At 49.1% G+C, this 14320-nt stretch overlaps 1 protein-coding gene across 1 annotated transcript in view; it reads left to right on the forward strand.

Moving 5' to 3' along the window:
- STAB2 (stabilin 2) overlaps positions 1-14320 on the forward strand; it is a 944658-nt gene that overhangs the window by 494948 nt on the left and 435390 nt on the right. The window contains exons 32-33 of the mRNA XM_078674824.1: positions 5454-5552; positions 5653-5760. Of these exons, the coding sequence (XP_078530950.1) occupies positions 5454-5552; positions 5653-5760 (207 nt within the window). The remainder of the gene's footprint in view (positions 1-5453; positions 5553-5652; positions 5761-14320) is intronic.

Here is a 14320-nt window from a genome sequence, read left to right on the forward strand (position 1 = left end):
CCATCTAATCTGCCTACCCTGGAAGCCTCACCCCTGCCTAAACCCCTTCTCGAATTCCACACTGTAACGTGGGAGAAGTCACAGATAAATTAAAAAAAGTAAAATCAGGCTCCCCTAGTGATCCCGCTTCTGCTCAGATTTTGACAAAAATAGCCCCTGCCATGATGACTGAAATAACGGAACTCTATAATCTATCAATAGCCCAAGCCATCTTTCCTGAGTCCTGGAAAGAAGCTATTGTAAGACCCATCTTAAAAAAGAACAATGCTGACCCGGAGCAACCAGTAAACTACCGTCCTATCTCTCTTTTGCCACTCTTCGGCAAAATAATGGAAGCACTAATCAACACCCAACTAACCAAACATCTAGAGTACAACATGCTACTGGACTCCACCCAATCGGGCTTTAGAGCTTGCCATAGCACCGAGACTGCCCTCCTGGAGGTTGTAGATAACATCCGGCTGTCCCTAGACGCCAAGCAATCGGCCATCCTAATTTTACTTGACCTGTCGGCGGCCTTTGACACCATCTCTCATAGCGTCCTATTAAAGCGGCTAACTGAGATTGGTGTCGAGGGTCAAGAACACAGATGGATTCAGAGCTATCTGACAGGCAGACGATCAAAGGTAAAATTAGGCCCGTTCTCCTCATCTTATGTGGATAATGATAGAGGTGTTCCGCAGGGCTCGATCTTGAGCCCAACCTTATTTAATATATACCTATCACCTCTAGCTAAAATAATCAAAGCTCACGACTTTGAGACGGTATCCTACGCCGACGATACCCAGATCCTCATAACCCTAGGACCAAACCACTCAGATGTCAAATGGAGATTCCAACAGTGCATGATCTCCACCCAAGAATGGATGAGGACCAACCACTTAATGCTAAATACCGCGAAAACGGAAATTTTGCTATTTGGCAAGGCCAATAAAATCTGGTCGGAAGAATGGTGGCCATCATCCCTAGGCCCCTGCCCAGCTCCAAAAAATTCTGCTAGAAACCTGGGCATCATCATCGATGACAAGCTAACTCTGTCCCAACACATAAATAAAGTGGTTCATACCTGCATTGGGCAAATGAGAAACCTAAGAAAAATCTTCAAGTGCATCCCACTTGCTTCCCGGAAATCCCTCATCCAGGGCCTCATAATCAGTCCCCTTGATTATGGGAATGCACTATTGGCTGATGTGAACTAAGGCCTCCTAACCAAACTTCAGACCTTGCAAAACTCTGCTGCAAGGCTGATTCTTGACCTCCCTCCTCGTACCCCTTCAGCCCCGTGCCTAAGGACTCTCCACTGGCTCCCAATTAGAAAGCGCATCAAATTTAAGATCTGCTGCCTAGTGCACAAGTCCATTAATGGACAGGGACCAAAATACCTTCAGAGAAAGCTCCAGGGCTACTGCCCGGGAAGGACTCTACGTTCATCTAATAAACACCTTTTAAAAGTCCCAAAGGTCAGGACTGTCAGAAATGGTGACAGAAGTTTCTCAAAAATAGGCCCCACCACCTGGAACTCCTTACCACTCTTCATTAGAACTGACCCTAACCACAAAACTTTCCGCAAGAATTTAAAAACCTGGCTATTTTAAACAGTCCACTGCCCCCTGTCTCTCCAACTCAGACTCAGCAGCGCTCTGAGACCGAATGGTGACATATGCGCTATACAAAATAAACACATAACATAACATAACATTATTGAAGCTGAGGCGTGCCGGGCTGGTTAAACAATAAAGTTGGGAGAAAGTGATTTAAGAAAATAGTGCTCAGAGGCTGTAATTAACGCATCTACAGTAACAACACATGTAACAAGGGGGAGTCTTCATGGGAGGTTACAACAAGAGAAAAGGCGGTACTACGGAGGTACTGCTAAGCCTATTGACCAATGAAAATCCACCATTTACAGAGGACAGTAACAGGAGCCAATTCAAAAGATGGGCGGAGAATTGGTGGAGCTTAATGCCCATATCCTGACTACAGCATGTCTCGAAGAGACAGACCAAGCGCTGCCTAGTGCGAGACCTAAAAATGGTAAGACGTCTCTTAGGCATACCACCAAACTGGAGAACTGTTCCAAGACGCATGCTTGGCTCAGCAGGTGCTAAAGAAAATCTCTTTAGGTTGGTCAGCCATGAGCTCTTGACCTGTTGACCTCTTGACCTCTTGACGCCATCATTCACAGGAACACCATCCGCATCACGACCAACACCGACGACACCATCGCACCCGCCGAACACCTGCACTTCCAGATCCACGTCAACCCCAAGACCACCCTCAGAGGCACCCTCATCTACAGACCCCCGGGACCACGCACACAATTCAGCGAGGACATCGCCGACTTCATCAGCCCGCTCGCCCTCCCCTCAGCCGACTACATCCTCCTCGGGGACCTCAACTTCCACCTGGAGAACAACGACGACCGCAACACCACCACCCTGCTGGAAAACCTCGCAAACCTGGGACTCAAGCAGCTGGTGACCACCCCCACCCACCTCGCCGGACACACACTCGACGCCGTCTTCTCATCCAGCAAAGACATCGCCTTCAGCCACGCCACAGGACTCCACTGGACGGACCACAGCTGCGTCCACTTCACCTTCAGAAGAACGACGACCCACCACCACCAGCAACAGGTTGCCCGAAGAAGCTGGAACAAGATCACAGCCGACCAGCTCGCCGCTTCCCTGAGTCAGCACCCTCCCGCCAGCTCAGCGAACCCCAGCCAGGCCGCCGACAACCTCACGAAGTGGATCAGCAACTGCGCGGACGAACTCGCCCCTCTGAGGACCCCGCCCAGCAGACCCGGCAGCAAGAAAGCCCCATGGTTCACCGACGAACTCAAGAGCTCCAAGAAGAACTGCCGAGCCCTCGAGAAAGTCTGGAGAAGGGAACCAACACCGGACAACATGACCACCCTCAAGCTTGCCACCCGGAAGCACCACCAACTGATCCGCGCCACCAAGAAAACTGCATTCAAGGACCGACTGGACAACAACGCACACAACTGCAAGGAACTCTTCAACATCGTGAAAGAGCTCTCCAACCCCAACGCCGGAAACAACGACATCACCCCATCGCAAGACCTCTGCAACTCCCTCGCCTCCTACTTCCACAACAAGATCGCGGACATACACAACAGCTTCAGCATTCAACCATCGCACTCAACGACCGCAGCAACGCCGCCCACCACCACCCTCCGCGCCTGGACTCCGATCAGCACCGATGACACCGTCCGCATGATGAACTCCATCCACTCCGGATCTCCGACCGACCCCTGCCCTCACCACGTCTTCAACAAGGCGGACGCTGTCATCGCACCCCACCTGCGGGACATCGTCAACACCTCCTTCGACACCGCCACCTTCCCGGAGAGCTGGAAGCACGCCGAACTCAGCGCTCTACTAAAGAAACCAACAGCGGACCCCACCGAACTCAAGAACTACCGCCCCATCTCGCTCCTCCCGTTTCCAGCCAAAGTCATCGAGAAGACCGTCAACAAACAGCTGGCCGCCTTCCTCGAGACGAATGGATCCCTCGACCCCTCACAGTCTGGCTTCCGAGCCAACCACAGCACCGAGACCGCCCTCATCGCTGCCACCGATGACATCCGAGCCCTGATGGACAACGGAGAAACAGCGGCCCTCATCCTCCTAGACCTCTCCGCGGCATTCGACACTGTCTGCCACCGCACCCTAGTGCAGCGCCTCAGCAACGTCGGAATTCAGGAGAAGGCACTGGAATGGATCGTCTCCTTCCTCGACGGAAGAACACAGAGAGTCCGTCTACCACCGTACAAGTCAGAGGCCACCGAAGTCATCTGCGGCGTCCCTCAAGGATCCTCGCTGAGCCCCACCCTCTTCAACGTCTACATGAGCCCCCTCGCGCCCATCGCACGCCAACACAACCTGAACATCATCTCCTACGCCGATGACACCCAGCTGATCCTCTCACTGACCAACGACCCCGCCGCTTCCAGAGCCAACCTTCACGAAGGGATGAAAGATGTAGCCGAGTGGATGACGACCAGCCGCCTGAAACTGAACTCAGACAAGACGGAAGTCCTCATCCTGGGCTCCTCGCCCTCCGCCTGGGACGACTCCTGGTGGCCCCCCGCCCTGGGCACCGCACCCACACCGACAGACCACGCACGCAACCTGGGCTTCATCCTGGACTCCTCCCTCTCGATGACCAGACAAGTCAACGCCGTCTCCTCGTCATGCTTCAACATCCTGCGCATGCTACGGAAGATCTTCCGGTGGATCCCCACCGAGACCAGGAAGACGGTCACCCAGGCCCTCGTCACCAGCCGACTGGACTACGGCAACGCCCTCTACGCCGGAACCACCGCCAAGCTCCAGAAGAGACTCCAGCGGATCCAGAACGCCTCAGCCAGACTCATCCTCGACATCCCCCGACGCAGCCACATCTCCGGACATCTGAGAGACCTACACTGGCTCCCCGTCAACAAGAGAATCACCTTCCGTCTCCTCACCCACGCACACAAAGCCCTACACGATCAAGGCCCGAGCTACCTCAACAACCGCATCAACTTCTACGCTCCCAAACGCCTCCTCCGATCAGCCAGTCACGCCCTCGCCGCCGTCCCCCGCATCCGAAGAACGACAACAGGAGGAAGGTCCTTCTCCCACCTGGCCGCCAAGACCTGGAACTCCCTCCCTCCCGACCTGCGCCTGACCCAAGACCACCTCTCCTTCAGGAAGAAGCTCAAGACCTGGCTGTTCGAGCAGTAGCAGCACCCCCCCCCCCCCCAAGCGCCTTGAGACCCTCCGGGTAAGTAGTGCGCTCTATAAATGTCCTTGATTGATTGATTGATTGATTGACCTGCTGTCTGAATTCATGACACCTCACAGACACTAGGCAATAACAAGTCAAGTGTATATATTTAATACTCTCCCACGTTCAAAATTGAAATATAGCCATGCAGGTGCTCATCATCCCAGAGTTCCTGCTTGCTACTAAGAGGTGGCATTATTCTCTCATTAAAAGTATTGCAAGTCTGCTGCCAATTGCTGACACTCTTCCTTATGAATTAAAGAAGTGCCAGCACTCAGTACCTTCCAATGTAAAGCACTGATCCCCTCTAGTCTTTCATACTTCAATCTTCAAACTATGTTAAAATGTTTCAGTGATCTTCAGTATTGCGAATTATTTCTTCACATCTGTTCCCCCTCTCATACTACTGCACTGATGGCTTTTTCGAATGGTACAGTTTACGAGGACACTGATGGAAAGATATTTCTATAGGCTTGCACTTAAGAGCATTTTTTAAACATTTTGATAAAGTAAATGTTAGCATGGATCTTACATATGATGTATCACAAAGCAGCATCTATGTAAGTGTTTGTTCTTATGTAATGTGGTGTCATTATGATTATTGTTCACTATTACTATGTCATTCTAATGCAGAGATGTATTTTGTTTTGTCCCAGGTCTTGGCTCCCTTGAAATCTGTGAGTTCCCCATTGCCCGATCTGCTGACCCGATTAGGCCAGATGCCCGATTATTCAATCTTCCGGGGTTACATCATTGTAAGAAGCCTTGTGTTCTGTGTAATCTTTCTGTTTTAATAATGATAATGTATCGGAGAGAGTGCTGTCAAACATATCATCTTCTTCCTTACAATCTTAGCAATACAATTTGGCAAAAGAAATTGAAGCATCGGAAGCCTACACAATATTTGCTCCAAACAATGATGCAGTTGAGAAGTACAGTCGTGAAAAGGGAACAGCAACTTTGGTATGTGTTTCTATGTTTGTATATTTGGTTTATTTCTATTGTCACAATTATAGTGAAAAAGTGACAACTTGCAGACTCTATAGATATGTCTTCATTATTATGCAGATCATAATGGGATGTGACATATAAGTAGATCAAACCCCTACATATTTCAACAGGTGCTGGGATTTGTAGACTGAGGGCAGTGCCATCAATGTTACATCATTGAAGTCATAGGGATTCTGCAAACATCAAGCATCACATAAAGAAAACTGTCACAAATGAGCCACATCCATTGAGCAGTAGAGTGGTAAGAGTGTAGTATACAACTGGTGTTAAATTTCGGAGCTCTCTAACAAAAATGTATTCTTAAAGCATAGTTTGGTATCACACTCTTATTTAAAGGCAGCACATTTTCCATTGACATGACCACTAAATGTCTACAGACAGATAGTTTTACTGATTACATAGTGCACAAACGATAATGTATGGAAATTGGGGTACAGTGAATATTTGTCATTTGCGCATCACCAAGTAAGGTGTCTTGATCTGTTGTGATCCTATTAAAATTTTTGTTTTCATCACACTTCAGAATTAGAAAAAAGAGCCTTATTTGTGCTTTCCTACATGTTTTTTATTTTGTAATCTGTATACAGTTGATAGGAATTTTTATTTTGTTGTGTGTTGGAAGAAAACGACAACTTACAGCCTTTTGTTTCACACCATCAAGTTTGTCACATAGTTCACTTAACAAAATCCTCACACTTTGCACTAAGAGAAATAAAAGTAAACACCAGTTTCCATGTTAAAGGAATAAGCAGCAATTTGTTAAAGACTAGACTAACATTTGACATGTGTCTTTGAATACACTGCAAATGTGGCAAAATAAAAAACTAAATTTAAAGTAATCTTTATTGCTCATTAACATTCGGGGACTCCAGCATAATATTTGGGCAGGTTGCAATACCCCCAGCACCCCTGCTTCCAGCTCCTATGGCACTAATCAATTATTTTACTCCCTCTCTTTCGATGTGGGGAAAAACAGAACGTATGGCATTGTAGGTGTTTTAACACTTTATAACATTAGGCATTTCCAGAGAAGGGTGCCTTTGCCTAGATTCTGACAGCAACAAGGCTATTTGCCACACTCACTATGCCAACATTAAACTGACTTACACCACCTTATTTGCTTTAAAGGTTTTGTGACAGTGCTGATCCAACACTCGATCTTAACCTTAAGCTGATACCTCACTCACTTCTCTTGCTGGAGTTTGACTGGGCATGTGATATCCTGCATGGTCTTCTTGCTTGAAGCCCCTCTGGGTGAAGTTGTATCCCTTCCCTCACCTGGATGTTGGTGGGAAGTATGGTCAAATGACGTGCTTTGTCAATGTCTGCATCACTAATCAGGAACATAAAGTGTACCAGTGGCGGCTCCTCGAGGGAGTGCTGCGGCGCGGTGGGGCGGGGCGGGGTGCGGGGGGGGGATGGGAAAGGGTGGGGGGTTAGTAAACTCCAAAATGCGGCCCAACGGAGTTGTGTATATAAATAAATAAATAAAACAAATTACAATGCGCGCGCTGCAACGTCAAATCGGCAATGCAGCGTGCAATGTAATTAATTTTATTTATTTATATACACAACTCCGTTGGGCCGCATTCCGGAGTCTACTACCCCCACCCTGGCTCTCTCCCGCCCCGTCCTGCCCCACCGCTCCACAGCACTCCCTCGAGGAGCTGCCACTAAAGTGTACACTAGGGTACGTCTGCACAGTGAGACATCAGTGGTGATGAAGGTGCACATATAGCAATCTTGTCTACAGCCCTTCAAGGAGGAACAACATTCATGCCCTAGAGTGTGTTCCTGTCGGCTGCATAGACACTGCTGCTCCTATGAACTTCAGTCTTGCAGTATAGGCAATCAATCTCCTGTCCTTGCAGTTATGAAATTCACTTTCTTCTTTAAAAAAGGAACTTACATCTCTTTCTATTGAACTTAAAAGCAATTTGTCAGATTTAGAAATAATTCCCATTAAGTGAAACCTCACCTCTGCTATTTTTTCTCCCAAATTTAAGTTGTTTTAGCCTGGTGGCTGTGGATGCATTGTTAACATATGGCTAAAGGATCTTTCCATATTGACCTTCCATAATCTTTTGGACTACTTGATATTTCTGTTTATGGAGAAAATAGCTAGAATAGAAATCATAGTAAAAATATTAAATGAAGGAAGACACATTAATAAAAAGCCTCCATGTCCATTTTGTGTTATATAAAATCAGACACGTTCACAAAAGTTGAAGAGTGATAACTTTCTCACAGCATTGAAACTGTATTCTAACCACTTAATCATTTCCTCACTGCCTATAAAAAGAAATAGGGCCACATTCCATATACTAACAAATAAAGCTCCTCATCTGCTGAACACGGGGGTGAGCAGGGGTTATTTTAGGAGTGTGGCCTCTTACCCTGACTAGAAGCAAGGGTCCCTATTTGGTCAAAGGTACTGACCTCTGCCAACTAGAGACCCCTAATTGTAACATTGGTGGTCAGCGGTGGAGATTTGGATTTGCCTTTGTGATTCATATACAGTGATTGGTGTACACTACTAGTAAGTGCAGACCATAACGCTACCACATACATTTTGGTAGAATGTTTTTCTTTTCTCCTTGGAACTTCTTTTCTATTTTTGATTCTTGAAAAAAGCCAGTCTTTTTACCGTGAGTTTGCCAACTTCCATTGCATCTGTTGACCTTGAATTGGAAGAAGAGAGGATTAATACCTACACTGTGCAAAACCTCAAGGCCCTGCGCAAGAAATTTAAAATCTCTTTTAAAGGCCTCTCCAGGAAATAGGAATATCAAAAGGCGCTGAGGGCCTGGGTAGAATCTAGGAATGCCAATGCATCCTGATGAACCAGTGGAGGAGGCAGATAATTTAGATGGGCAGCTTGAGGGGCCATTGGGCCTAACCAGGGAGAAAGTACCTTCCAGGGCCGGCAGCAGTGTTTCTTTCAAGGGCCTGTCCCCAGGAGAGCTGGAGGACAGGGAGAGGGTGCATAAGTTGGAGCTAGCCAAGCTCAAAATAGATGGTCAGAGGGACATAGAGAGCAAGAATATAGAAATTGGGATGGAATTAGAAATGAAGAAGTTAGCCTTAGAGGAAAGGAAAATGCATTTTGAACATGAGAGAGTGTTGAGAGAATTGGAACTCAAAGCCAAAAGTTTAGAGGTTCCTCCCTCTGGTGGCAGCGCACCACCAGTGCCTGTAGAAGCATGGGCCTACATCCCCAAAGAAGTTGTTAAGGATTTCCACAAACATGAGGATATTGGTCAATGGTTTAGGGCTTATGAAGCTGCAATGTTGGCCCACTGGGTACATGAGAAGGATTTGGGAGTGCGGTTGTGGGGCCGCTTTGTTAGTATGGGTGGGACACATTTGTAGATTTACCTACAGAGGAGCAGGTGTCCTATGCCCTAATGTCCAGATATGGTTTGACCCCAGAGTTATACAGACAAATGTTTAAGAATTGCAGGAAACTGGAGTCTACCACATGGGTGGAATATGTGTCTTTCTTTTGCAGAGCATTGAATGGTTGGGTGAAGGGTAGAAAAGAGGATAATTTTGAGGCGCTCCATGATTTGTTTGAATGAGAGCACTTGCCCAATAATTGCTTTCCAGAGCTGTGCCAGCACCTGATTGATAGTAAGCTGAATAACCCTAGGAAGCTTGCTGAGGAGGCGGACTGCTGGGTGAGCATTCTGGTCCACAAGGGTCATGTGGGAGACTTCGCCAAAGGTGGGCCGGGTCCCCAACAAAAGAGTGGTGGGGACAAGGGTAAAGAGAGGGAGTACCGGAAAGGGCCCCAAAGAAATCCCCAAGGGAAGGGTTCCCAGCCCCCCCCTGAGAAGAAGGCAGGGGCCCGATAGATAAGCCTGCTCACAGGGGGCCCAAGACCCGTTTTAAGTGTGGTCTAGTGGGCCACTGTTCTCATGATGCTAGATGTCCCCTGTGTGGTCAAACCGCACCCAGTGGTGCACTATCCCGGGCAGATGGCTGGTGTAGCCCTGGGGGAAGAGATGGGTGCCCAAGGTGGGTGGGGTCCTGCAGAGATGTCCCTTGTCTCTTAGGAGACTGTGAGGTGGTCCCCAGGACCCAGCTGCCTGATAACGCTAAAAAGTACAGGCAGTGGGTGACCATCAATGGCCATAGAGTGGAGGCTCTTTGAGACACCGGAGCCAGTGTGACAGCTGTCAGTTGTTGGCTGGTGTCTGAAGAGCAGGGTGTCCCCAATGCATTTTACCCAGTTGTTGCCGCTGACAACACAGAGAGCCACTGCAAGGTGGCTCAGGCTCCCTTTGAGTGGGGGGGGTCTCCGGTACTCTTCAAGTAGCTGTGAGGCCTGCCATGCCTATTGACTGGGTAACGATGTGGAGAGCTTCCCTTGGGCTAAGGTGGAGCGAAGTGCTCATTTGGAGATGTTGGGTCTGCCTGTGTGGGCGTGTGTGACCACACGATCCATGGCAGCCAGTAAGGGTGTTCAAGAGGACCTGGAGCGTGAGAGTGTTGCCCAGGTACCTGTCTTACAAACAAGAGGTAGAAGGCATGGGAAACCAGCCCCTGAAGTTCCCACAGTCCTGGAGGAGGCAGACCTTGAGGGGGATGATCTGGAACATACAGGGGAGCAGATAGCTGAACTGCGAAACCTGCGTGAGCTGACCCATTGGCAGCAAGAAGGAGGTCCTTCTAGGGAAGAGTTCTGTGAGGAGCAGAACAAGTGCTCTTCTCTTGTGGGTTTGCGGCAACAGGCTGCAATCCAGGCAGCAGGTGATCAGTCTGTATTGCTTTGAATCTACTGGGAGAATGGTCTCCTGTATAGTGAGCCTAAGGTTGGTGTGCCTGGGTTAGCCCGGGTGCTGGTGGTACCCCAGTGCTTCAGAGCCTTCCTACTGGGGCTGGCTCATGATGTGCCTTTAGCAGGACATTTGGGACAGGACAAGACCTTTGAAAGGCTTGTCACCCACTTTTATTGGCCCCAAATGTGCAGGAGTTCAGATACTCATTGCAGGACCTGCCAGATTTGCCAGGTAAGTGAAAAGAGTGGGAGGAAGCACAAGGCTCCTCTCCAGCCATTCCCTGTGGTCAGCACTCCCTTTGAAATGATGGGCATTAACATTGTTGGGCCTCTGGATCCCAAGACAGCCATGGGCAACAGGTTCATCCTGGTCTTGGTGGACCATGCCACCCATTACCCGGAAGCCATCCCTCTCCGGTCGGTGACGGCCCCCGTAGTGCGTCGTGCGTTGATGGGGATTTTCTTCCACATGGTGATCCCCAGAGAGGTGGTGTCAGACGATGGTAAAAACTTCATTTCCAAGTATATGAAGTCCCTGTGACAGGAGTGTGGTGTAACATACAAGTTCACCACTCCTTACCACCCCAAGGTAATGGGCTGGTTGAGAGATTCAACTGGACCCCTAAAGGCATGATTATGGGTCTTGAAGAACACTTGAGGCGTAAGTGGAACGTCCTCTTGCCATGCCTTCTCTCTGCTTACTGAGAGGTGCCACAGAAGTCCCTAGGGTTCAGCCCCCTTTGAACTTCTTTATGGATACCCGGTAAGAGGACCTCTGAGTTTGGTAATGGAAGGTTGGGAGGAAGCTCACAGGAAACCTCCCCAGGATGTATATAGCTACATGATGGCCTTCAGAAACCCAACCCGGCATTTCAGGCAACTCGCTCAGGTGAATCTGGAAGCCAGCCAGGAGAAAATGAAGCGGTGATACAATCAGAATGCCACTCTGATTGAGCTTCAGCCTGGTTAGAAAGTGTGGGTGATGGCCCCAGTGGAGCCCTGTACGCTCCAAGATAAGTGGACCTGACCCTTTGAGGTGGTGGAGCGCAAGAGTTATGTCACCTACTTGGTGGACTTGTGGACTCCCAGGAACCCTTTGCGTGTCCTGCATGTCAACCGCCTGAAGCCCCACTTGGAAAGGTCCGAAGTGGGCATGCTCCTAGCCACAGATTCTGGAATGGAAGAGGAGACTGAGCCTCTTCCTGACCTCCTGTGTGTCAAGGAGCAAGATGGGTCATTGGAGGGTGTGAACCTCTCTAACTTACTTACCCCTGAGCAGCAGGAGGATTGTCGCTAACTATTGGGACAATTCCCTGACCTGTTCTCCCTGACCCCTAGTGTCACTGATTGGTACGTCCATGATGTGGACACTGGGGACAGTCCTCCTGTTAAGAACAAAACTTACAGAGTCACTGACACAGTGAGAGCTTGCATCAAGGAGGAGGTCTCCAAGATGTTTACCTTGGGGGTGATTGAGTCCTCTAACAGCCCTTCGGCCAACCCAGTGGTCTTGTTCCCAAAGGCTGCCATGCCTGGTGCCACGCCCAAACTCCGGTTCTTTGTGGACTACCAAGGACTCAATTCAGTCACCAGGACTGACGTGCACCCCATCCACAGAGCTGATGAGCTGATTGACCGGTTAGGGGCTGCCCGGTACATCAGCACGTTCGATTTGACGTCTGGGTACTGGCAAATCGCCTTGACTGAAGGGGCAAAGGAGAGGTCAGCATTCTCCACACCAGATGGGCACTACCAATTCAGGGTTATGCCCTTTGGAATGAAGAATGCCACTGCCACCTTTCAGAGATTGGCCAACCAGGTGTTGGCTGGACTGGAAGATTTCAGTGCTGCCTACCTGGATGACATTGGTGTGTTTATCGCCAGTTGGGAAGAACATCTGCACCACCTCTGGGAAGTGTTGATGGCGCTGCGGAGAGCAGGCCTCACGATCAAGGCGAGTAAGTGCCAGATCGGGCAGGGTTCTGTGGTGTACTTGGGACACCAGGTTAGGAGCGGCCAGGGCGCACACCTACAGCCCCAGATTAAGACTATCCTGGCTTGGGAACCCCCCAAGACCCAGACAGAAGTAAGAGCCTTTTTAGGACTCACTGGGTAGTACAGGGCAGTTTGTCAAGGGGTATGGCAGCATTTTTACACCCTTCACAGAGCTGACTTCCAGGAAGCAGCCCAAGAAAGTGAACTGGACTGCCACCTGTCAGAAAGCTTTTGATACCCTGAAACCTGCCTTGTGCACGCCACCCGTGCTCCTGGCACCCAACTTCTCAAAAGAGTTTATTGTCCAAACAGACTGTTCAGAGCATGGTGTAGAGGCTGTTCTTTCACAGATAAATGAAGAGGGCCTAGAACAACCTGTAGCCTTCATCAGTAGGAGGTTACTTCCACAGGAACAGAGGTGGAGTGCGATTGAGCGTGAGGCATTTGCTGTGGTCTGGGCACAGTTGAGACCATACTTGTTTGGGACTCAATTCCGGGTTGAGACAGACCACAGGCCCCTCAGATGGTTGATGCAGATGAGGGGTGAGAATCCAAAGCTGTTGAGGTGGTCCATTTCCCTGCAGGGGATAGACTTCACGGTGAAACACCGCCCTGGTACAGGACACGCCAATGCTGAAGGTCTGTCTAGATTTTCCCGTTTTAGTGATGTGAACTCCCAAGAGGTAGGGTAGTTCTTCCCACATTTCTGCTGGAGGGGACACGTGTTCGACCTGGCACCATTGGCATGGTTCTCCCTTCCATTTTTTTGCTGTTGCCTCCTGTGTTTTTGCTATGTTTTTGCTGGTCTAGATGTGTCGGGCACTTTGCCACTGCTATTCAGTACCAAAGTGCAAGTGCTCTCTATAGTAAAGTATTGCAATGGATTAGTGACTTCATGATTGGCTTATTTGGTTTACTTGTCAGACCCTAGTACAGTGCACCGCGTGTGCTCAGGGCCTGTAAATCAAATGCTGCTGGTGGGATTGCAGCACTGATTGTGCCACCCACTGGAGCAGCTTGTAACCTATGGCTCAGGCCTGCCATTGCAGAGCCTGTGTGCAGCCTGGGGCTGCCATATCGACTTGGCAAGTGCACACACTTGCCAGTCCCTAAACCTTCCCTTTTCTACATGTTAGTCACACCTAAGACAGGCCCAATGTACCCCCATGGGCAGGGTGCATTGTATGTAAAAGGTAGGACATGCCCTGATGTGTGTGGCATGTCCTGATAGTGAATTACAGCCAATTTAGTTTTTCACTATTGCAAGGCTACCTGTTCCTATAGGCCAGAATGGGCAGATTGATTATAACATCTTATAATCTCAACTGACTCAGGGAACTAGGTATACATTCGAGTTTAGTATGCCTGAACTCAGAATGATAAAATACATATTTTAGTGAAGTTGGGTTTAACATTCTGTGTTTGAAAATACCACTTTTAGAAAGTAAGTATTTTCTTGCCTAACCATCCAAGCCTGCCTCTGCTAAGTTGTGTATTCCATGTCTGGTTTGTGAGTGACAGGGGCTGGGGTGGCTCGAGGAGACAGGGTGAGTCAGCACAAGGCTGAATAGACCTATCTGCGTGAGGAGTGGTGGGAGGAGTAGCACCTGGGCTTGAATAGGGCTGTGCCTGCCTTCCACAATGCTGGCTCCACCTCCTGTGGTGAGTCTGATGACCCTGGCCCACACTGACAAAGGAAGAAGTTGTTCACTAGTAGAATGCACCCAGAACTGG

Source organism: Lissotriton helveticus, chromosome 1_1, assembly GCF_964261635.1.
Source record: "Lissotriton helveticus chromosome 1_1, aLisHel1.1, whole genome shotgun sequence".
Lineage (NCBI taxonomy): Eukaryota > Metazoa > Chordata > Amphibia > Caudata > Salamandridae > Lissotriton > Lissotriton helveticus.